This window comes from Grammomys surdaster, unplaced genomic scaffold, assembly GCF_004785775.1.
Source record: "Grammomys surdaster isolate TR1022 unplaced genomic scaffold, NIH_TR_1.0 126391, whole genome shotgun sequence".
NCBI classification, from domain to species: domain Eukaryota; kingdom Metazoa; phylum Chordata; class Mammalia; order Rodentia; family Muridae; genus Grammomys; species Grammomys surdaster.
This window is the reverse complement of record NW_021621185.1, coordinates 14627999-14653882: the sequence shown is the minus strand read 5'-3', so window position 1 is coordinate 14653882 and position 25884 is coordinate 14627999. Positions and strand designations below refer to the sequence as shown.

The following is a 25884-nucleotide window of genomic DNA, read 5'->3' as shown; positions in this document are numbered from 1 at the left end:
TAATGTCAAGAAAAAAAAACTGTTCATGGTTGTATAGGAATGAAATTTCCCTTCAGTATTTCTCATCCACAGTTTACTGAAACATGGATATTGAATCTAGAGACACAGGGGATCTGTTGTTTGTATCACATCTTCCACTTCAGGTATTTTGTAATAAACTTGCCTGGGCACATTCTATTGTAGCCTAGCTTTTGTCTAAAATGGCACCTTATTGTGTTATTCAAAGCCCTAAATAGAAGTGAGATAAAAGCTGAAAACTGGCTGAGGTAGAGTGGATAAAACTATTCCTTTGTTATGACATGATCTATCTGTCTGTCTGTCTGTCTGTCTGTCTGTCTGTCGGTCGGTCGGTCGGTCCACCCACCCACCCACCCACCCACCCACCCACCCACCTATCTATCTATCTATCTATCTATCTATCTATCTATCTATCTATCATCTGTCTATCTGTCTGTCTGTCTATCCATCCATCTATCATCTATCTATTATTATGGCTACCTACCATCTAGGTAGCATCTATCTGTCGTCTACTTATTTCTCTATTTGTCTATCCCACAGATGGTTGAGCATTGTGTAGCATTTGTCAAAAACCTTTCACATAACTAGAATGTCACTGTTGGAAGCATGTATGCACTTTTGAGCTATGCTTCCGACTACCTGTATATCTTTATAGTTAGTTTTGAAACTTGAATGTAAATGAATGTTTCTTTTCATTCTTGTTGAAGATAACTTGTTCTTTTTCATTTATTTTTTATTATTTTATCAATGATAGTTCTCTGTATTGCTTTTTCATACATCATTAGTTATGATTGAATTTCCCCCAACCCCCTCTCCCTTTTCCCTCTTAATCCTTTTTACCCCTAGTATTCCCACTCCCATTTTTATATCATATGCATTCTATGACCCTCAGTCCCTTAAAGAATCCTTTTACCTCTCTCATAGGCCCCTTTCCAGTTTCCTGGGCTCTACACTTACTCCCACATAAATGAGCAAATAGAAAAATTGGAAGCTAGGATCTGCAAATGAGACAAAACATGTGGTTTTTTTTTCTTTTTGAACCTCACCTAATATATTCTCCAGTTCTGCCCATTATCCTGAAAAATTCCATTTTTTAATAGCTGAATAAAACTTCATTTTGTGTTTTTCACATCTTCGTAATTTATTATTTTGCTGCTGATATCCAGGTTGAGTCCATTTCCTAGCTTTTGGCGATAGAGCAGCTGTGCAGTGACATGGACATGCAAGTACGTCTGCAGTAGGTATCTGTTCAGGAGTGGTAGTGCTGGAGTCTTTCAGTCTTGTTTGTTTGTTTGTTGGTTTTTGGGTTTCTTTGTTGTTGTTGTTTTGTTTTTTTGTTTTTTTTTCCTTTTTGTGATTTTTTTAATTAGATAATTTATTTACATTTTAGATGTTATCCCATTACCCCATCTCCCTCCCCCACCCACCCAGGATCCCCCTATCTCATCACCCCTCCTCCTGCTTCTATGAGGATGCGCCCTTACCTACCCCCGCACTCCCACCTCCCCACCCTCAAATTCCCCCCACACATGGTGTCCAGCCTTCATGGGACCAGGGATCTCCTCTCCCACCTATGTCCAACAGGACCATCCTCCTTTACATATACAGCTGGAGCCATGGGTCCATCCCTAAGTGCTCCCAGGCTGGTGGTTTAGACCCTGAGAGCTCTGGTTGGTTGGTATTTTTGCTCTCCTCATGGGGCCACAAACCCTTTCAGCTCCTTCATTCTTCACTCTAACTCCTCCATTGGGAACCCCATGATCAGTTCAATGGTTAGCTGTGAGCATCCGCCTCTGAATATGTCAGACTCTGGCAGACCTCTAAGGACACAGCTGTATCAGGCTCCTGTCAGCATGCACTTCATGACATCCACATCAGCGTCTACCTTTGGTGACTGCACATGGGATGGATACCCAGGTGGAATGGTCTCCAGATGGCCCCTCCTTCAGTTTCTGTCCCATACTTTGTCTCCATATTTGCTCTCTTGAATATTTTGTTACTCCTTCTAAGAAGAAATGAAGCGCCCCCACTTGGTCTTCCTTCTTCATGAGCTTCATGTGGTCTGTGAGTTGAATCTTGGGTAATTCAAGCTTCTGGGCTAATATCCAATGATCAGTGAGTGAATACCATGTGTCTTCTTTTGTGATTGGGTTACCACACTCAGGATGATATTTTCTAGTTCCATCCATTTACCTAAGAATTTCTCAAATTTATTACTTTTAATAACTGAGTAATACTCCACTGTGTAAATGTACCACATTTTTTTGTATCCATTCCTCTGCTGAAGGACATTGGCTATTATAAATAAGGCTGCTATGAACATAGTGGAGCATATGTCCTTGTTATATGTTAGAGCATCTCCTGAGTATATTCCCAGGAGTGGTATAGCTGGGTCCTCAGGTAATGCTATGTCCAATTTTCTGAGGAACCGCCAGACTGATTTCCAAAGTGGTTGCACCATTTTGCAGTTCCACCAACGATGGAGGAGTGTTCCTCTTTCTCCACACCCTCACCAGCATCTACTATCACCTGAGTTTTTGATCTTAGCCATTCTGACTGGTGTGAGGTGGAATCTCAGGGTTGTTTTGATTTGCATTTCTCTGATGACTAAGGATGCTGAACATTTCTTTAGGTGCTTCTCGGCCATTCGAGTTTCCTCAGTTAAGAATTCTTTGTTAAGCTCTATACCCCATTTTTTAATAGGGTTATTTGGTTGTCTGAAGTGTAATTTCTTGAGTTCTTTGTATATATTGGATATTAGCCCTCTATCAGATGTGGGATTGGTAAAGATCTTTTCCCAATCTGTTGGTTGCCGTTTCGTTCTATTGACAGTGTGCTTTGTCTTACAGAAATTTTGCAATTTTATGAAGTCCCATTTGTTAATTCTTGATCTTAGAGCATAAGCCATTGGTGTTCTGTTCAGGAACTTTTCCTTGTGCCCAAGTATTCGAGGTTCTTCCCCACCTTCTCTTCTATTAGTTTCAGTGAATCTGGTTTTATGTGGAGGTCCTTTATCCACTTGGACTTCAGCTTTGTACAAGGAGATAAAAATGGATTGATTTGCATTCTTCTACATGCTGACCTCCAGTTGAACCAGCACCATTTGTTGAAAATGCTGTTCTTTTTCCACTGGACAGTTTTAGCTCCATTGTCAAAGATCAAGTGACCATAGGTGTGTGGGTTCATTTCTGGGTCTTCAATTCTATTCCATTGATCTTCCTGCCTGTCTCCGTACCAATACCATGAAGTTTTTATCACTATTGCTCTGTAGTACAGCTTGAGGTGATTCCTCCAGAAGTTCTTGTATTGTTGAGAATAGTTTTTGCTATCCTGGGTTTTTTGTTATTCCAAATGAATTTGAGAATTTCTCTTTCTAACTCTGTGAAGAATTGAGTTGAGATTTTAATGGGGATTGCATTGAATCTGTAGATTGCTTTTGGCAAGATGGCCATTTTTACTATATTAATCCTGCCAATCCATGAGCATGGGAGATCTTTCCATCTTCTGAGATCTTCTTCAATTTCTTTCTTCAGAGACTTGAAGTTATTGTCATACAGATCTTTCACTCACTTGTCTTTCACCATCTAGTTAACTCTAGTGTTACCTGCACTCACTGTGTGTGACTGGAGTCTGTCTTTCCAGTTATCTTGCTTGTGTCAGAATTCCTCAGAGTCCAGATGTCTCTGTGGTCTTGTGATCCTGAGCTCCTGGGACTCAGGCCGCCTCTGAGATCCTGAAATCCTGCTGCTCTGAGTGCAGTGGTTCCTCTAGGATGGCTCAGGATACAGTGTCTCCACAGGAGCAGACCATCTAGGTGTCCACTGCTGTGAGTGCAGTGGCTCCTCTAGGATGGCTCAGGATACAATGTCTCCACAGGATCAGACCAGTTAGGTGTCTTCTCTAGCCAAAAGGACCCAGCGAGGAGCTGAAAATAACTTTAATACTCCACACAATGAATTGGAAAGATTTATAAGTAGACCTGACCTTGGATGAGATGTCTAAAATTGCCACATAAATTTCTTCTTTTGGATATAAACACTTATGTCAAGTTGTAGCCCTGGCTATATGGAGAATGAGACTGATTTAGGTCTAGCTATGGAACGAGGATGTTTAATATATAAATTCAATAACATAAACAAATGTCACATGTAGGTGACACATACAGGTAGGAAGAGAAATATCTAATCACAAGAATTAAGGGATCTGAAAGCTTGTTCTCCAAAGACCTAAAGCCTGAGGAATGGCCATAGATGGAGGTTGCCCCTTGTCCCCAGGAGAGTTAACATGATAAAAAGGTGAGAGAAACCCTTAGACTCATGAAAGTAATCAGGATCCCTGTTCACAACCTGCACACTGGAAGCTATCTCTTTTGCAAGACAAGAACTTAAAAAAAATTCACCCATTGACTTAGAAAGAAATAAGGCATTTGTCCTTCTGAGCAGACTCTGACAAGGTGTCTCTGGCTTATGGGTTTAGAATTTAATGGCACAAAACTCCAAAGCTGAGAAATTATCCAAAGCTGAAATCCCCCAGAGGGTTGTGAAAGTGAATCTAGATCTACTCTCTCCTCAGCACTTGGTTTGTGACATGAGCTGAAATTAAAAAAAAAAATCACAAATCCTGTGGGTAAATATCTCTAGTGATAATTTCAGATAACAGTGTGGAAATACCATTAGGAGTGTAACCTAAAAATGATTAAGACACAATGAAAAAATACAAGAAAGGAATCAAGGTAGAGAGAAGCTGTAGGAGGAAATTCATCACTGCCTTAAGATGATGAGGAGGCCAGATCGTCAAGGAACTGAGTAGATAATCTTTTAAAAAATGATTTATTCATTTTATTTTGTGTGCATTAGTGTTAACCCCAAGTGTGTGTCTGTGTGAGGGTGTTGGATCCCTTGAAAGTGGAGTTACAGTCAATTGTGAGCTGCCATGTGGGTGCTGGGAATTGAACCTGGGTTCTCTAGAAGAGCAATGGGTGCTCTCTTTCCACCACCACCCCAGCCTCATGCCTAATAAATAGTCTTAAATGGAAACTACAAACATCAAAATTACAAATCTTGGGAAAATCATTAAGGACAGTAGATTAATCACGGATGATGAGAAGAACAAGGGCTGGTAACACATTTATATTGAGAACAAGAAAGCCGGATGAAAGAGAGTCAGCAGCAGAGAAGAGAAGAGCAGTGCAAGGTCTGGGAGTGGGTTAGAAAGATTAGAGGAAAGGAAAATGCCATCATCAAAGTAAATACAAGTCGGGATTGTTATAACAAACGTAGGCTATGACACATCAGATTAAAGAAATATGCTGAATTCTGGCTTCTTATACTCAAGTGAATTCTTATCTAGACAATGAGGCAAATCTGAAGAAGATCAAATACACAAAGAAAAATCTTAAAATTACTTTGAAGAGCTAAAAGATATAGTGGTAGAAACATTTTCACAGGCAGAAATCTGTAAATTTAGTCGTATTTTTGTTATGACAGAAAATGTAAACCTCTTAACTATATAAATAGACAGTAGGATACATAGCAGTTAAAAATGAATCAATGAGCAGTGCAGATAAACAGAAATACATCTCAGAGCAATGTCGGATGAGCAATACAAACATCTTTGTGAATTTTAGAGCTACAGTTAATACTACATATTGCAATGTACAAATACACTCAAATATAGCTAATATTTAAAAGGAGACATGAACAAGTGAGTGCCTGTTTTGTGTCTTGTTTTATTTTTGACAACTCGTCATAGGCTGGAGGCACCTTAACTGGGAAAATGGCCCCATACGGATTGGTTGAAAGCAAATCTGTAGGGCATTTTATTAATCAGTAGTTCATGCGGGCAGGGTTGGTGAAGCCCCTGGGAAGGTGGTTCTGAGTTGTACAAGAAAGAAGGCCATGGGGTCAAACAATGCTCTCCTGCAGAGTAAGCAATGCCCCACTGTGGCTTCTCCATCAGCTCCTGCCTCCGAGTTCCTGCCTCGAGCTGCTGTCCTGACTTTCTTCAGTGATGGACTGTGATATGGACATGTAATAAAAAAAATCCTTTCCTCCCCTAGTTGCTTTTGGTTGTATTGTTTCATCACTAAGACAGAGAAGGTTCCATTAGCTCAACATGGTGCTTACGTCTCAGTGGGAAGAGGCTAGAGAAATGGAAGAACAAAGGGGGTTCTGCTCTGTTTATTGTGTTTTATATCCTTAAAAGATAAAGAACGCCCTATACAGATACTGGAATGTGTTGATAGGAATTAGATTTGGGTGGCTGGGATAGGAATATCTTGTTCTTTTCTGAATATTTGAAATATATCATAAATAAAAAATAAAAGAAATGCAGGGCTGGAGAGCTGGCTCGAAGGTTAAGAGCACCTATTGCTCTTGCAGAGGAGGAAGACTTAATTCCCAGCACTCACTCACATGGTGGCTTACAACTCCATAAGTCCAGTTCTAGGGTAGAAGATGCCTGTTCCTGGGCTCTGCAGGCACCAGGAAGGCATGCAGCACACTTATGTGCATGTACACAAAACTCCCATGCACATAAACAAAAACAAACAAATCTTCACAGTGAAATAAAAATAAAAGTCTAAGATGACAAAGATCCATATTCTCCTTTTGCTTATATCTCCTAATTCCCTAAATATGCATTTCTATGTTTGTGAAGGGAGAGAGTTGAGAAAATACTTTTAGGATGAGGAGTAGTTTAACTAAATAGCAAAAAACTCTTACATCTTCTTGTGGTAGCTTTTGGGTATTATGCTCCCCTTTAATCTCCTTATATAGAATTATGTGCTTCTTAAGAAATTAAATTTTCAGCCAAAGCAGCAGTCCGACGGATAGTGTCTCAGAGGTGAAAAGGAGAGATGCTCTTCCTGCTTCTCCAAGTTTTGTAGCACTCTGTCTGATGCTGTTGTTTTGTTCAAGGTCTTCCCCTGTGCATCTTCTGAGTTAGTCTGCAAAATCTTCCCTGGCTCTGGGTAACTTACTGTCTCTGGACCAGTGAGGAAGGAGATAGAGATGGACAGGAGGCATAGCTTGTGCTTACGCTGAAGGTGGAAAAATAACTCCATTGGTTCCTTAGAGTGGCACCATCTCTCGCCTTTAGCACAGTGACCACACATCACATGTCTTTTGGTTTCTATAGAAACAGATCTGTTTCCTAGGCAATGGATCTAGGCAGAATAGTTTTAAGACCCCTGTCCTTTTGGTTCCTTATTTCAAGAGATGAGAGTGAGAACTTTTTGTCTGGTCCCCAGGAAGAGAGAAAGGGCAGACTCACTCTGCAGGCTTGTCCTCCAATGCCCTGGCTTCTCTTACAGCTTGTGTAGGGTGCAGGAACACCCTGACCCTCTCTTATTCTCCAACTTGGTCCTCCACATGTCAGGTGCCCTTTGAGCTCTTCTCCAAGGATATATTTCCTGACTGTCCAGACTCAGGACTCACCCAATTCCTGTGTTCTATAGTTATCAATCCCTAAACCCTGGGATTAAAACTGCTTGTCACCCCTATCTTGGAGGAGGTGTAGCTGTTACATTGTGACATAAGACTGTGACTTCAGCCACAGCTTTTGCTTGCTCTTTTTTGACTGGGTTGCTCTTGAGTAGAATGTTTGCCTCTGTGGGGCTGTGGGCAACTCTTGGCTGATGTGTGTGATGGTTGCCTCAACTCTGTTCTTGCTTGCCCAATCATCATGAGAGTGGTTGATTATGCAATTATTCAATTTGTTTAGAATCCTAAAAGAAAATGAGCGAACATAGCTCATTATTACGTAAGTCAGCAACATCATCTTTCCACTCTCCCACGTCCTGTATGCTACTCGAGTGGCATCCTCATTGTGTGTCAGGGACACTGGAGAGAAGGAAGTTGTTAGAGTAGTTGGAAAGGTTGTTGGAAGAAAGGAAAGATATCTTCTTCCTTTCCCTGGCTATTTTCAGCCTCTTTCCATAAAACCCTTTCTTGATTACCCCATGCCAGAGTTCACAGCTTGATAAGATAATAAATGTTAACCTCCACCCCTGTTTTCTATTGAAAAGTGAATTTGAAACAGTGGGCTGTAATGGCTAGTGCTGTCAACTTGGCAGATACTAGAATCACTTGGGACATAGGCGTCTGCTTATACCGGTAAGGATTAGTTTGATTAATTGATAAAGGAAGAACCTGTTTTAATCATGAACAGAACAGTTCCCTTAGCAGAGGAGCCTGAACTGTAAGCAATGGCAAAAGGAAGGGAGGGAGGGAGAAAAGAAGGAGGGTGAGAGGAGGGGGAGAAAAGAGGGAGGGAAGGAGGGAGGGAGGAAGGGAGGGAGGAAGGGAGGGAGCTAAGCACTGGCCCACATTCATCCTATGTCTGTTCCTTGAATATGAATGCAACAGAACCATCCACTGTCTTCAAACTCGTGATGTCTTGACTTCCCTGACTATTGTGGACTGTGAGCTAGAATAAACCCTACTCCAGAGAGGTGCTTTTATCAGAGTGTTTTAGCTCTTGTCCAGTTTATAATAAGTATTTAATATATGAGATTGTGAAGCACCCATTTTGTAAAGACCCCAGGATTTATATTGAATGAAACTTGTTGGTGTTTTCAACAATTCAAAAGATAGGCTGGTTTGTGTTAATTGTGTTTTAATCAAAGGGCAAAGGACATTATCTTACATCTTTGATTTTACCATTGTCGTCTTCTTCTACTTCTTCTTCTTCTTCTTCTTCTTCTTCTTCTTCTTCTTCTTCTTCTTCTTCTTCTTCTTCTTCTTCTTCTTCGAAATACCTCACTTTTCGTTTCTACAGTTCTTCTCCTGGGAAGCACAGAACATTTCATTTATCAACTCAGACTGTTGTTCTAATGACCCCATAGGGTCTTTGCTTCCCCTTCCCCTCTACAACGACTACCACGAGCCCAGTTTAGATCACTCAAATGTGAAGGAATGCTTAGAAGAGCTCGATGGCTTCCCAGCAGCCTTCAGACTAGAAGTCCAGATTCAAGATTCTCTTCCTCATTGCCTGACTCCAGCTGTCTCCTACGATTCCTTCATTATGAACTGTGCACAGGGTCACCAACACACATCACCACCCGGCCCTGGGAACTCCTGTACAGGCCATGTCCTCTTGCTTTAGGTCCAAGAGGATTCCAACCTATAGCAACTTGTCTCACTGGTGGAAACACTTCAAAACTGGGCATGTACCATGCTGCTGCTTCAGGACTTGGAAGCAGGATGTTTTCACCTGATGGCCTAAGATTTGTGTGAATTAGATGTGTAGCAGCTTTCATTCCACCCCTGAAGAGGAGCGGCCTGAGAGGATGAGGCCTGTGCTTGGATTCAGCTCCACAGAATGGAGCCAGCTCTGGACCATAGTCTCTGGAGTCTAGCAGAGGAGTGTTCATTTGGATTTAAAGGTGTTTCTAAAATCAGCATTATATGATATTTTCTTTATGAGAAGCTATTTTTCCCCTCTGACTTGGACTAGGAATCAGTAGAATTCTGGCAATTTGTGAATTCTGTATTTTTTGGTGTGTGTATCTTTGAGTTGGTGCCCAACAGCCCTGTTACTTTGAGGGTTTCTCCCAGCAAGTGTTAAGACATGAAGTCTGTATTGTGGTTTTTTTTATGCTGGGCTTTATCTCACTGTGTTCTGCATTTTATACAAATCTGCTCTGTCCTGGCTTATCTTGACTTGCCTTCTGTATTTTTAGCTGCCAGACAAACTAGTACAATGTGGGAATTTATTGGCAAAAAGGCACCTGAGACAGGGGCCAGAACTTGCTAGTGAGAGGGAAGATTTTCATTCAACCTTGTAGGGTTAGGTGGTGCTTAGATTCACTTATAAACACATATAAGCATTTGTGTGGAGGAACATAAGTTATTTCCAATGTTGTAGTTAAAGGAAATGCATAAAGGAAAACTTCATGTTCTTCGGCATGGATCCTTTCTTCATGGTATCTTAAATAATGACATAAGACTTGAGGAAAACAATCTTTGAAGAAAAATAAACATGAAAATGGCTTATAGACCAACTTGATCAAACAATCAACGATCAAATCTCTTATACATGCCTGCTGTTCTTTCATCTGGCATTGGGCCTCAGGTTAGCCCATGAAATTAAGGCCTATGTGAGGTCATGTTGTAATGGAATTCTCTACACCATTTAATTACTGTCATGAACTTTGTGTGGTATCACTGTGACTAGAAGCAAGTTATGATTTTAAAAATTTGTGTACTTCTCATTTTCAGTTATGGTCTCCAAAGGGAATATTTATAATTCAGAATGAGTTATTCTTTAACCCCAAGTTATTTCAGAAAAAGGTTTTAAATCAATAGGGCATATACACACATAAAATGGGGAATTAACCAAAGTTCCTGAGTTCTCTTAGAGAACAGAAAACGTGGTTACAGAGAGTTAAGTGTGCAGACACACAAGACATCGCAGTCTGCCCCTCACCAACCCAACGTGGTGCAAACAGAAGCAGCCAGACAAACTAGTAATGTGGGAATTTAGGGGCAAACAGGCACCTGGGATGTGGGTCCAGAACTTGCTAGTGAGAGAGAAGATGTTCATCCAAAATACCATGTACAATTCTGACTGCTTCTCTAGGCTGGGGGAGGAGTGCTTGCCTAATATGTGCAAGGTCCTCAGTTTGATTCCTCAGTTGCATAAAATAATGATGACGACGATGATGATGATGATGATGATCACTCTGGGAAAATATAGTTTTTGTATCTATCTATTGGTATTTTGTCATGCATTTGATTGATACAGTTTGATTATGTAGATACTATTGAATTAGCTTATCAACACAAAACATTTGTGTGCTCTTCTCTCTCTCTCTCTCTCTCTCTCTCTCTCTCTCTCTGTGTGTGTGTGTGTGTGTGTGTGCGTGTGTGTGTGTGTGCGTGTGTGTGCGTGTGTGTGTGTGTAAAACATAAACAGATGAGAAATCACATTGACTTTTGGAATCTGTGACTTGCCTGACTCTTCACATGGGTTTTAATTACCTTTTTAAAATGTATTATTTCACAGTGTGTGGACAATATACGATGCAATGGATTGATGACTATAGTCTTCGAAGAGAATTCCAAAGTCACTGTGCCACATATGATTAAGTAAGTGCAGAAGCGCTCTTCCTTCCATTTTAATCAAGATCAGATCATCAGAGAATGAGAAGCCTTGAACAGAACATTGTTAGCAGGATTCGCCTCTTCTGGAGAGCGTACATCTTGTCAGACATGTAGTAATTCATGTTAAATCCCTATACCTAACAGTAACTGATATCAAATGCCTTTTCAGGTTCGCAGCACATGGGCAGCTAGCATTGAGATTTGTTTTCATGCTATTAACATATACCTTTATTCAGGACAAAAATCCTGTCAAGATGTTCAAGTTCAATATTAAAAACTGCTCAAGGTCGGGGGGTAGATGAAGGTGTGGCCGAGTTATTGGCGTCGTTCCAGTGAGTATGAATCCTGTCACTCAGGTTTGGCTGTAGAGCCAGGTTCAGACATTGACCACACCTGATGGCCATCAGCTGGCATGAATGTGGCATTATCTGCTCATTGCATGTGTCTGGCTCTGCTCAGAGGCCATTGCTCAGACTTTCATCTTGTCCATTCTTCAACAAAGCAAGCCCTGGAGCTTAACTGGCTCATAGGAGGCTGTAGTTTAGAATGAGGAATTATACCAGTAGCTCCCAACTATACTTGTCAGAGCACGCTGTGCCAACAGTCTTGAGCCTGTGTATTTTTTCATTTTCAAATTTAGAAAGTGGGGAAGAGATTGTCTTTTACTCTCATTTTATTTATGATTATTTTTGTTGCACACTGTTTTCATGTTTTAATTGTATGTGAATGGGTATTTGTCTGCATGTATGTCTGTCCGACATATGCATGCAGTGCACTTGGAGGCCAGAAGAGGACATCAGCTCCCCTAGGACTGCAGTGGAGGCAGTGGTGACCCACCATGTGAGTGCTGGAAGTTGAACCTAGGTCCTCTGGAAGAGCATCAGTACTCTTAACCACTGAGCTATCTCCCCAGTCCCTTGCATTCCACACTTTCAGAGTAAAATGTCTTCTTTAAAAACAACTTGGCTATACATTTTTAAAGCTATTTGAAAATAAGAACATTTCTTCCATGCTTGCCTGTGTGGATATTTTCAGGTCTGAGCTGTTATGCTGAGACAGACTGTAACCTTACCTATAGGATGATCGAGTACTGTGTTTCAGAGCTGTGTTAGCGTGGTCTCTGTGTACAAGAGTGTCACATGAAGGCAGAGAACACAATACTAGAAAAATATTAAAATGAAATTTAAAAATAGCCTCTTACATTTTAGTCAATTTTAAAATATTTTAGGGGGGTTGTTTTTAAACTCTAGAGCAAAGATTCTGTTTGGGTTTAATTTCCTAGGTTTTTAACTTGGAAATTTCTTTTTGAATTAATTAAACTACCTGAATATTCAGAACAAGGAACAAGTATGGAATATTAAGTCAGGTTTAAGTTATGTTTTAATTTTTGAATAGGATTTTCTTATTAATTTTTATGTGAGGATTCTGATTTCACATACAGTATGTATTTGAGATTCCATGTTGCTTTAGAATCATAATGATAAGTCAGGCGCTGTAGGTAAGTTCAAAGCCCCTGCAACCCAAGGCAGCTGCATATCCACCCTGTACGTGTTTTGTTGACTTCCATAGTTAACAGAAATTTCAGCTATGTGTCTGACCCTTTTGGCTAGTGCCACACACATTTACTGTCCCCTACCACGACAGGGCACCAGCCCATTCTCATTTGCATAACCACTTTCACAAGACCAAACTTTTCTGCCTTTGGGTTCCTGGAAGTGACACAGGAATGACCTGCTGACCGACCATGGCTTCTGTCCCACACCGGCTGTGGTCCTAAGACACAGAGAAGGTTCACAATTTATTTATCCATTTGCCTGCCTCACTGGTTCTCTTCAGTCAGAGGAAAGCATAGCTCAAGGGCTGTAATTCTGCTTCCCTGTGCATCTGTCTCCATGGCTACAAGCCATTAGAGAGGCGGGGATGGGAGAGGCGATGAACCTTTTTCTGAGTTGAGAGGAAAACCTCCTAACACATCTTGTTGCTACCATGACATCATAAACACTTGCTTCCTTTTGAAACTCATCAATTATAATGGGTGATTTGGCTTTGATCTCTCAAAATCGCTTTTTATGTGTTTAGCAAAAACGAGCTGCTCTTGCCATTGGAGGTTTAAGCAAACACACTGTGGCTTTCTTGGGAGTCCCTTGGGAAACCATGGGAGAGCCTCCTCGTCAGTGTACTAAAAGAAAATTAAGTAATTTGATAATATTTAATTTCTTTTCATAAAATGAAAATGCAGTCATGAATTTGAAGGACAGTGCTGTAATTAGTTGAACTTAATCCCATGCTGACTGACACACACTCTGCCTTCCTAGTGTTCTGAACAAACTAACTATAGTGAAAATGATGCAAAGCTCAAAACCCGTTAGAATACAGAATGGCGACAGCTATTGCCTGAAGACAGCCCTTTAGATGGTCTATCAGCTGAGGCTTTCTTTCTCTTAATAATACCTGACCTTTACTTTTTTCGGAAAATGGAGATTTTGATGGAAAAAGTGAAAGGGAAAATGACTATTTTATTCAACCATTTTGTGACAGAGTGATTAATTCATAAACGTTACTTGGGTCTTGGTAAATGAGAACTTGAGAGCCTGGAAGCGGCTGTTGGTTGGGGATCATGCAGTAGATAGATGAAGGGGCAGTGTAGCTTTAAAAACATCCTCCAAAGACCCACTAGTACATTTCCAAAATCAATGTGAATAAAGCCAGCAGGATACCTTTGGCCAGATCCTTCGCAGAGGAAGGCTGGCCATTTAAAATGCTCTTTCACGGTGCAAACGACGTGCTCCTGCCTACACTACACATAACCCGTGCTAGAGCAAGCAAAGAAAGTTATTGATTCCTGCTCACCCAAAGAAAAGAAATATAAAATTGAAAATTCTTCAAAGCCTTAAAAGGCCTAAGCAGGAGCTCTCATATCCTTACCAGCTGATTCTTAGCAAGAAATTGGCTCTCAAAAAATGCATGGGCCTTGTTTTAACATCCTTTAACAAAGCAGTGAGGGCCAGCACTGCCAGTGTTCTGTTCCAGTGCTATGTTGAGGAGGAACAGAATCGGTGAGGAAGCGAAGCCTAAATGGGCTCCAGTGGCCCTCCTAGCAAGGCCACCAGTGAACAGCCTCCTGCTGAAGTCAGGGGCAGCAGAGGGAAGGATTTGCAGAACCACGAAGTAGAGTTTTTCACATGGTGCCAGTATTAGGTAGTAGTCACAGGACTATTAGCCATTATTATTATGTTTTTAAGAATTCATTTTCTATGTTTCAGAATATTGAAAACAGAATGCAAATCTGGCATGCTAATTTGTGAGTTAAATTATGTTAAAATTTTAAGCATATTAACAAGCCAGAAAGACTAAAATAAATCACTTATGCATTCAATTCAAGAAGTTAGGAAAAGCATGAGAGGGCACAGTGGAGAAAGGTGTCCGCAGCCCAGTGACCTGGGCTTTATCCCTGGAGCCCACCCAGTAGAAATGAACTGACTCCTGCAAGTTGTCCTTTGAACTCCACATGTATCTCTCCACATAAATAAATATATTAATTAATTAATTATATATCATATATAATAGACATAATATATAATTTGTTATATAATAAAATACAAATAAATAAAGGAAAAATAAAAATTAAGTAAAATAAAAGGAAAAATGTTAAAAAGGATGAGAAGTTAAATGTAAAAAAATACTGGAAGGGTATAATAAGTTAAACATAGATAATAACATGTTATAATATCAGAAGCAGTAAAATTGACAAATGAAAGATTTGGTTTTAGAAGGTAAAATAAAAAATTATATCTTATATACTGGTATTACATATTTATAATACAGTGTATCCTAATATTTTACACAGCATGAATATACACCATTTTCTCCTACACTAGGGCTTGTCACCACTATGTTTTAAGCATACTTCTGAAATTCTGCTTTAAGTGCGTGAGAAATCTTTCTTCTTTCTACTTAAGATGACATTGGTATCGCCTAATAAAATACGATTGAGTTAGAGCAAGAAGGAATCCACACAGTAAAATCACTTCATTACAACCCCCATAATTTATTCTAGCCTCCCTAAATTAAAATGTCCTGGTGGACGTTGTGTTCCCAATCACATCTGTGTCATGTCATTCACCTGAACATCGCTCTGTCATCTGTGGTAGACACTGGAAGCTCCATTTGAGTGTGTGTTTACAAATGCTGCAGCACTAGGTGGCTCAGACGGAAGCTGCACCAGCTTTGCTCACAGGCTCCTGCTTTGCATGTAGGTCTGATGCCCGTCTTCATAAAGACGACACTGACATCTGTTTCAGTAAAACACTCAATTCCTGCAAAGTGCCCCAGATCCGCTACGCCAGTGTGGAGCGCCTCTTGGAGCGGTTGACGGACTTGCGGTTTCTGAGCATCGATTTCCTCAACACCTTCCTGCACACCTACCGCATTTTCACCACGGCCACTGTCGTGCTGGCGAAGCTCTCGGACATCTACAAGAGGCCTTTCACCTCCATTCCCGTCAGGTACCCCGGCTTTGCAGACGCCAGTCTCTAAGAGCAGCTCCTAAGCTATTGGCTGACCTCTGACCTCACTCCGTCAGTGGAGGTGTTAAGTTAAAGGTCTCAGAATTCCCCAGGGAAGACATGGAGACTCCTGAAGTCTCCAACTGACCTTCGATTACTCTATGATTATTTGGAAGATGGTTCATTTATTTTAGCATCATCACCTTCATTACTGATTACGATTATGATTGGAAATCAGGCTCTTAAGTGCTAATGTACCTGAGGATCATCTGAGGAAAGGGATGTGTTGTTGACTTGATAGTAAGACCCTCCAAAGATGGAATGAAAGCCTTTACTTTAAAGGCTTCACCACTTTTTAGTGGCACGGGACCAGACGGCCTGTCTGTGTTCTCCTATCAAGGGCACACACCTTTGTAACATTTAGATTAAGGACATCCAGCGGTAGCAGTCCAGTGGTATCAAGACCATCAGATGTAGACAAGCTGAGAGTGTGTTCCTGTGTGATATCTGAGACTTGTCTCTATTTGTCTACAATCTGTTAATTTGCTCTTCTTTTTAGGTCATTAGAGTTATTTTTTGCCACGAGCCAGAACAACAGAGAACATTTGGTAGATGGAAAATCCCCACGTCTCTGTCGCAAGTTCTCTTCCCCACCTCCCCTGGCTGTGTCCCGAACGTCCTCCCCTGTGAGGGCCAGAAAGCTGTCTTTGACATCTTCCTTAAACTCAAGGATCGGAGCCTTGGACCTGACTACATCTTCATCTTCCAATAGTCCCACCACCGCCCACAGTCCTGCTGCGTCCCCGCCACCGCACACTGGTAAAGTACCACTGGATCTTAGCAAGGGGTCTCTGTGCTTCAGAACTAAGCCAGGGTCCAGAGAAGAGAATGAAGATAGGCCCATGGGGATAGCATAGCTATCTGTATAGCAGGCCTAAATGAAGTATTCTGGATGTATTCTCCAGCATACGGACGTGATCACACCCCACACTTGCAGCCGCCTGCTTCCCTACCGTTCATTCTGGAATCTCAGCTATTTGTTTTTAAAGCTGTTCTCTTACGTTTGCAGAGAAAGTAGGATCATGGGTACAATGCCTGTTGAGTCACAAGCATCCTAGCAGATTCTTGCCCTGGAGCAGCAGGCAGCGGTTTTCCTCATTCTCTAAGGCTAGTTGTAGTTAGTCATCAGTAGAGGACTGGTACATCAAGATTATATTACTGAGAAGTTCTTGGATTTTGGCTAAGGCTGATTGGCTAATGAGTCTACCATGATACTTTGTCTAAAAGATAAGCCTTGAATGCTCTTGTCCAATCACTTGGGTTCACAATTTTCTCCATCTCTGTTGGCTGCATGAATTTTTTCCTTCTTAACCTCTTCTTCCCTGGGAGGACCTAACCTGGAAGCACTAAGAGCATGTAGATTTGGTCATGGGGGAGGGGCTGTTTCAGGCTACCTTAAAGTTATAGTGAGCCAAATCAAAGCAGAAAGTGTTAATTTTCCATGATACAGCCACATTTTGTTGACTTTAAGGCAGGGTTTTACTTTGTAGCCCAGGCTGTTCTCAAATTCTTAGTGATGCTCCTGCCTCAAACTTTCTATGAGCTGGGATTGTAGGCATGAGTCCACCATGTATGGCTCTAAAATGGTTTTTGGAGTGTGGATTGTCACATGGCTTCTGAGTTTACCTTCTCTGATGGCTTCCCATTGCATATAGAATGGAATACATTTCTCCTTCCGAGGTCTGCAGATCGTCCAAGACTTGTTGCTGAGTTCCTCTCCAGTGCATGCTCTTCATGCTCTCTCATCTGCTAGGCTACCGTTACAACGATTTCCTCTTTGTGTCTTCAAAACTCCTTGGTCATTCCTATGACAGGACCTTTAAGTCACCTGCGCAAACTCTGTGAGATCAGTGACCTTTGTCTAGCTTGTTCCTCTCAGTATCTTCCGTGCCTTGGCCAGTGCTTGGCAGGAAGTAAATGGTTATTAAGTGAAGGAAAAACACTCAGGGAACTGATTGTCCTCTAGCATAATAGCTAATACTGACTGCCAATGTGATGAGGTCTAGAGTTGTCTCTGGAGAAGCCTCTGATCAGTGTATAGACCGGGTTAAATGATGTGGGAAGATCATACGAACTGTGGGCACCATCACTCCAGGACTGGGGTCCCAGACTGTAGAAAGGAACAAGGTAAATGAGCAGCAGTGTTCGCCTCTCTCTGCGTCTTGTGGACACAAGGTGATGGACTCCCTCACATTCCCACTGTTACAGCTTCCCTCCTGCCATGGGCTGAACCTGGAACCGTGAGCTAAAATTAACCCTCCCTTCCTTGGGTCGCTTTTGACAGGTATTTGGTCACAGCAGTAGGAAGAGCACTGGTGTACAGTCTTCCTCAGGGTTGAGCCCCGTGGGGCTCTAAGGGCGGCCTCTTGTATTTAAAACCCAGAGTTATTGTGAAGAATATAAGCAAGTTTCATGGCTGCATTTAGCAAAGAGCTTTCCCTCTTTTATATAACCAAGTTACTTTTATTGATAATAACATAAAAATCAGGCGATAAGTCAGACAGCACTCAGATTTCAAGGGAGGACGGCGCACCCAGAAGGAGGCCCAGGCCATTGCTTGCTTGCAGCTTCTATGTGCTGTCTCCCCCAGATCACTTAAGCTTGCTGGGGGAACTGTCTAATGGAGTTTTAACTGCAGTGGTTGTCATCATCCGAAGTGGCAGCTCTTTTTCTTTAAGGAAATTCTTTCCATTGACAAGTGAGCAGTTAAGGAGGAGGAAGGGGAAGATAATTAAACAGTCATTAAATCAACAAGCTTCACACAATCACGGTGAATTCTTGGAAATATCAAGACAAGGGCTAGGTGACAGATGTAACTGTGGTTCTATCAAGCACCAGTGTCTGAGCACCTCCATGGATGGAGTGACCTGGACTGTTTATCTATTATTATTATTATTATTATTTCTACTACTATTACTTACCCACTTTACACCCTGCTCACTGTCCTCTTCCTGGTCACTCACTCTCACAATCCTTCCCCCTTCCCCCTCCCCTTCTATTCTGAGTGGGTGGGGCCCCCTGTGTATCTCCCCACCCTAGCATATCAAGACTCTGTAAGGCTGGGCACATCCTCTTCCACTGAGGCCAGACAAGGCAGCCCAGCTAGAAGAACATATCCCAGGTACAGGCAACAGCTCCTGGGGTAGAATAGGACTTGGGCTTATCTTAGCACTCTTTGAGGCCACAGTGACCTGTACAGTCCAGGAGTTTCTCAGGGCATGGTGGATTGTTTTCCCTCTGTTACCAGATTGCAGTGAATGGAGAAGAAATCTGCATTCTCTCGTTCTTTGGAAGCAGCACTTCAGGATCAAGGATTTCGGTGTCAGCTTTCTGTCTCCCTTTGGTTGATTTCAGGGCTGGGATGAGGTCTGCCGCCCCATCAATGGTCAGGGATGTTCTGGAAGCTGAGCAGATACTGTGTGTGCTCCAGTGGCTGGAACAGTTGGATGGGGAAACACGATGGTGCCCTACTCTGGCTCTGTGGGGAAAAGACATGTAATTACAAGGCGGGCAGACAAGAGCAGGAAGCAGAAAGACAGGAGACTGCGCCTGACTGAGCATGACGAGGGACTGTCTGTCTTTAATATGAGCCAAGAGAGCCTGGTGCCTTAGAGGGAGGATGGAAACTGTATGTGTAGGGATTAGCAAGAGCTCCTTAGAGTGATTGTCCTTCCTGAACACGAACAGCCCTTACCTGTCTGACACCGTGAGCAGTCCCGTAAGCAGGACTTCCTAGTTTCCCTAAGGCACCCAAACATTGACTCAGATGAAAACAAAAGTCTAACGGTTTCTCTTTCCCTCTGTTCTTATATCACGATGGTATTTTAATGATAAGAAAGTTGAGCAATCAAAAGCATTCACAGCAAACAGGATAACCCAACTGTTGAGCAAAGCCTCATTCCTCCCTTCCTTCAGCTCTGGCAAGCACCATTCTATTTTCCGTTACATAAATCTACTGAAGTGAAATTAGAGCATGTTTGGCCTTTTGTGGCTGACTTACTCCACTTACCTTAGTGGCCTTAAGGCTCAACTATGTTGTATGTAAAAGGATTTCCTTAATTTTTAAGAAAAGTGCAAGGAACATGAATTCAAATATCTCTTCAAAATCCTGATCTCAGTTCTCCTGAGAAGCACATGTAACACCCACACATACAAGTACACATATACAGATGCACAAACATATATACACACATAAGCACACATATGCATACACAAGCATATACACATATGTACAACATGAACACACCCAAGAATACACATAATAGCACACACATGCACATCCATGAATACATAGACACAAGCAAACACACATGAGCATACACACAAGAACACATATACAAGAGCACACACATACATACATACGAGTGTACACATGCACACATATGAGCACAGACACATATGTTCACATGAGTACATACACACAAGCACACACATGTGCACACATGAGCACACATGTGCTCCCACAAGAGCACACATACATAAGAGCACATACATGTATACACATAAGCACATACATATAAGCATACATATGAGAGCATACACATACACATAAGAGCACATACATGCATACATATGAGCACATACATAGAATTTGCTCACTGCCTTCTTTAGTTCTGATCTTCAAACTGTAGCCTTGGAGTGCACAGGTCTAGAATGCTTAGAACACTGTTTAGCATAGGTTACAGGTGAACAGGTTTTTTCTTCCTCTTGGAGCAATAAAATTAGAAGACAGTTAGATTTAGGGTCCAATCTGTTTGTAGCTGCTATGCTGTCTAAAACTATGTAATTCATAATCAACAGAAGTTTGTCTTTCAGAACTTCCAGAATACAAGATGTCCCAGAGATGAACTTTTTTTTTCTGTGAGAGTGATAGAAGTGTAGAAAGCCTCACTTAAGCAAGGGGAGGAGTCAGAGGAGAGAACCTACTTTTGGCAGATAGCATGGTATTTGTATGAGGGTAGAGCGTTTGTGACTTAGTCATCCTTAAAGATCCTAACTCTCAGCACAGTTGGGCTAAGCTTAATCTTCCAACGTAGGGGTAGATTGAAACCATAGCATGAAGAGATTCTGAAAAATGAGAAGAATCTGGGTAAGGCTCCCTAGTTGCATCAAAGCCTTGACTGGGTATACCCTGAGGCTGGCAGATGGAGAGGACCTGAGACTAAAGGTGTTCGTTCTCACAGTACAGGATTAGCTAAAGTGAAGGCAGAATTACTCTACTGGGTTTGCCTCAGACAAATGATTTAGAGTTTGTTCTAAGAGTTGGGATCTCTGGGTGCTAATAGATTAGAAGAACTATTTTGCATTTTTAGTTTTCTTTTAGCCTCCCCTTATGAGTAGGGCAGAAAGTCCAAGGTGTGTGGTTAGTGAGCTGGCTGAGGTAAGGCTGTACTCTAGAAATGCCCGTACCTCTGCTTCCTGGGCTTTCCAGGCATAGCTGTCTGCTAACATAGCCCCGTTAGCTCTTTGCAGCCTGATACTAAGAGCTTCCTTACATTTCTATTCCCTTCTCCTTTCTGTAGCTGCTTCCAATGTCTTTACATATTTATTTCCCAATTATCCCTAAAAGCATTTAAGATAGTAGTCAAACAGACTCATGACCAGACTCATCTGGATTAGACATAAAATAGGTAAAGAAATCAGGCGATGGGGGGAAGGGTGGAAACTTACATGAGGATGGAGGTTGTATGGTCTTCTGTGTGGTCCTCTGAGCCCTGGAATCCTTGACTTCACTTCTGAGATTTTTATTTGACAGAATGGAGGCAGACAGGAGAGCAATTATGTGGCTCATGTTGAAAGCTGAGGACAGCTTGTCTCAGCAGGCTCATCTTTCCTGGCTACTGGGGCTTGATAAAAGGATCCCACAGTAAAACTTAGAATTAAAACTGCTGTCATAGTGGTTTTGTGGGCATTCTTCTGAATAGATAAGATGGATCCACCATAGACTCAGTTTTTATTCTGCATTGGTGTATAGGCAATGTTGGTCATGAATACCTTTATGGGAGATATGGCTGAACACTGAGGCATCAGCCTGATGATTTAGAGCGTGTGTGTGCAAGGAGATGCATGCTTGTGTGAGTGTGCACAGATATATGTGACATCTGTGTAAGTCATGGGTGCTGCTCCATTCCCCTTGCTGTCCAGCCCTGAAAATTTCCAAAAAGGCAGGGAAATGGAAGGCTCAGACTAATCTTTAATTTGAAATATGTTTGCATGTGCTTTGCATAACATTAAGAGTCAAAACATCTGGCAAACTTGAATAAAAGTCCAGTGCCAAGAGCTGCTACATTTTTTTTTTTTTTTGCATTGCACTTCAGAATCCAGCCTCATAAAATCTCACTGTGTAATACCAGCTTTGTCCACAAAGAGCATAGGTCGCTCTGACTGCCACCCAGTTAGGGTAAGCTCATTCAAACACTGATGACTGTTGCCTATTCTCATTGTCACTACAATGGTAAGGCCATTTTGTAATAGTTCAAGCAAACTTTAAATGGCATGGATAAAAAGAAGAGAAATAGAAAATATCCCTCAAAATAAACAGGGCAATAATTTTTTAGAGATAATTAATGCAATTTAATCTTTCTGCAACCTAGACTCCAAATCTAGTGTAGGCTCATCTAATGGCCACCAGAGCCCTCCCGTCCTTCTGCTAGGACTGTCCCTGCTGTTTTCTTCCCCCAAATGTTTCTAAAAAACTAAACAGTTAGAAATTTATCAGTGATGGGTTCTCAATGAAAATCAACTCAATGGCAAGCCAGGCAGGAACGGAGAGCCCAGTGGCTGCCAGCACAGCCGCTGTTCTTACCTAACCGAGTTCACACAGACCATGATTATGCAATTCACCCACCCAAGTGTGGTTGTACGGCCCACAGCACCAGAGTCTGTTTCCCTGTTCTGAGTTTGAAGATTGCCTGCCTGGAGGCTGAACGTGCTCCTGATTTTAGCATTTGTTTTGAGCCCACATCTGCCCACTTGTCCTGTAGGCAAAGCTGTTTGCATAGTGCTTGGTTGGGAGTGAGCAAGCCAGAGAGAAGTGCTTGCCTACTCTACCAGGATGACAGGGCTTCTTCTGTAGGCTTCTTCTGTGTTACCTTACAGTTATCCTTTGTGTTCCTGATCTTTCAGGACATTGAGGTCTTACTCAGATCCCTCAGTCAATACAATAACTAAAAAAATTTATTTTGTTATTGTTGACTAAAGGCTTCCTCCTCCCTCAGATGAATGAATGTGTGCTTGGACTGAACCAAGGATTTGTACTTGGTATTCTGTTCTTCTTCCACCACAGATGCTTCCCATTACTGAACGCTGAAGGAGCTATTTAGAAAATAATAAAACGAACAGCTAAGCACTGGTTTTCTTTTTTCTTTTTGTATGCATCTTTCCAGCTTTACTGTAATTATGTCATTCAGGAAAAGATTCTAAGCACTTCCTTTCTCTGTTGCGTTTCAAAAGATTAAAATTGTGGCCATAATTCTAAGGGAGCAAATAATATGGAAGTTTAAAAATAGCTTTACATGAAATCATTATGTTTTCTTTAACGCTTTACTTTTTGTTGAGTAAAACCTTGAATGGTGTGACAAGGGAAGTAGCTTAATTGACCAGGACAATATATTAGTCGAAATGGCACTAAAATTTAATCACTGTGAGTCAATTAAAGACCTGATTAGAAAACAAAGGAGGACCTATGGGACATATATTAGGTTTTGGTTCTACTTTCTTTTGGAATAATATACATGTTATTGTTTTACCTGCATAAGAAACCAGGGGAAGGAATTTAGAAGCATCATCTCTGTAGCCCTGACTGCAGTCTCAGAAAGGCACATCTTTCATTCTGGGGTATCAGCTGTCACCCCAAGATTCACATCACCATAAACTTTCTACAGCTCAGGGAAGAAAGAGATGTAGCTTAGAGGCCAAGCTCTTGCCTAACTTCAACAATACCTACCTAAAATGCTACCATGTGGGAGAGATCCTGAAGAACCTTCTCTGAGCTTCCTGGGACATAGGATTAGAGATCAAGTTTTGGCTGCCTTAGCAGACATCCAAGGCAAAGAAGACATCCTAGCTTTGATTCCAATTTATTTTCTAATCTGAAAAAGTTCATTTTTTCTGTCTCAAGAAAAGCCATTCTGGAAGGCAGGGGACCCACACCATACTTTCTGTTCTTTTTAACCTCTTGTTGCCTGATCAGAGGGTCGAGCCAAGGTTAGCCCGCAGGTTGGACGTGATCAGTGGAACGTTAGCCTGGGTAGTGACGATTATGTTCTTAACAGTTATTTTCTTAATGTTCTGTTGAGAAGAATGACTTGATTTTACAGAAAAGCATTTTAAACATGTAAGCCAATATGAAATGTTTGTGATGGATGGAGAAATGTACATTTCTATGCCTGATTGTGTCAAGGTATTCTTGGCCTGCGTAACATCCTGTATTTTCCAGCAGCTGTCCTGGAGTCTGCACCAGCTGACAAAGCGGGAGACTCTGCAGACATGTCACCTTGTAAATCCCCCTCGACTCCCCGGAACCTGAGGTATCGCCAGCCTGGAGGTAAGAGCTCAGACAGGGATTTAGAAATAGAAAAGTCATCTTGGGCTTCTAGATTGGTGTGCTGCTTGGTTATAATATTACCTAATGTAATATTAGTTACAAAGATTTGCTAATCTTCCTACAACCTAGTCTCCAAATCTGTTCTAGGCTCACCTAAAGACCACTGGGGCCCACCTGACATTCTGCTAGGCCATCTCCGCTTTTTTTCTACCCCTAAATGTTTCTAAAAAAACAAACAACTAACTAACAATAGCAAAACTCACAAAATGAATTAATCTTTATAATTAATATTACATTAGGTAATATTATATCTAATATTACCTCAGTAACATATAGGTCGAAGAAGTAGAACTATCCATGATCAGGAAGCCTAATTTTAGTCTGGATAATATTGCTGATTCTGGCATTGTGGTGTGTTCTGTGTAGAGAAAGAGAATAAAATGTCCATCTTGGCAATGGTTAGTTGATGATCAGCATCCCTACCCTGAGTCCCAGTGTAAGCTGTATGAGTAGGCTTGGGAAAACCATATTAGTAATTCTTATTTTGTATAAAATAACGTTCAGTTTAATGGGACCCTATAATTATTATTAGTGGTAGAACCTGGTATATATTTTCAGGGTACAGTTGTAAGAATTATGCTATATGATTCCATAGTTTGTTTTGAAACACAACAAATATCTGCTAATTGGGAGAGAGACTGCTCAAAAAGCAGAAATACTTTACCTCCTATTTTCTGTCCTTACTGCTCAAATAAATATTCAAATAAGAGTTGTTTTGAAATGTCTCCTTTCCATGACCCCTTCCAACACTGATTATTTCAAGTCAGAAGAGAAAATTATGGAACCAGATTCACTCCAAGGAACCCAAGCCAAGTAGAGAGGTTGTTTTTGTCCCGTACTCTCAGGCTTCAGCTACGGCATGTTAGCAAAAGACGAAAGGCCATGTCTCCAAGAGGTCACTGCCTCTGTGGCCCCATCCTCTCTGTAGAAGCTGTCACCATCAGCCTTGGCAGGGAGAGCAGCAGGAAGAGTATTGGGTATGCATGCTCTGAGCAGATCGCGGTCCTTAAGTCAGACTCCTGGCCAGTTACCAATCGCCTTGCCATTTGGGTAGTCCAAGCCCACTAGGCTTTCCTATCTTGTCACATGACTGCCATGGAATCAGATACATCTCTCTGATGTTCCTAATGCCCTGATCAATACAGGACCTGACACTTCACTTGGTAAGTGTCACGGTGGCCTTCCTTGGGTTCATTGTCACCTGGAAGAGAATGTGATCAGAGCCTACAGAAGCCTGGAGAGTGTTAAAGACTGTTCACCCTGTCATTATTAGAGCTTTGTTTAATAGTCATCTGTTGTATATATACCAATTACTTATCCATTCATCTTATTTATTATCCATGTATTTACTTATTTATTTATAGCATGAATATTAAAATTCAGAAGCAAGCTACTCAGTGCATTTCAGATCAGAATCAGAGCATGCTGTTTTCTCTAAAAGCCTGAGAGAAAAGAGTGCCGTCTGGCTACAGCATTAGGGAATGCTATGTAACTAGTACAGTCTGAGACATGGAAGCTGCTGCAGAGACTGCTCGTTGTCTCTGCTTTCAATTCAAACAATTAAATACTTCACACTGCACTCACTTATTTA

General features: G+C 41.5%; 1 protein-coding gene across 2 annotated transcripts in view; it reads left to right on the top strand.

Annotated features, from left to right (window-relative positions):
- Positions 1-25884, top strand: part of Rasgrf2 (Ras protein specific guanine nucleotide releasing factor 2) — a 221661-nt gene that overhangs the window by 112841 nt on the left and 82936 nt on the right. The window contains exons 13-16 of one of the 2 annotated variants that reach the window (XM_028760160.1): positions 11026-11108; positions 15380-15628; positions 16188-16447; positions 24129-24233. In XM_028760160.1, the coding sequence (XP_028615993.1) occupies positions 11026-11108; positions 15380-15628; positions 16188-16447; positions 24129-24233 (697 nt within the window). Of the gene's footprint in view, positions 1-11025; positions 11109-15379; positions 15629-16187; positions 16448-24125; positions 24234-25884 lie in introns of both variants that reach the window. The other variant, XM_028760159.1, reaches the window with a different exon arrangement.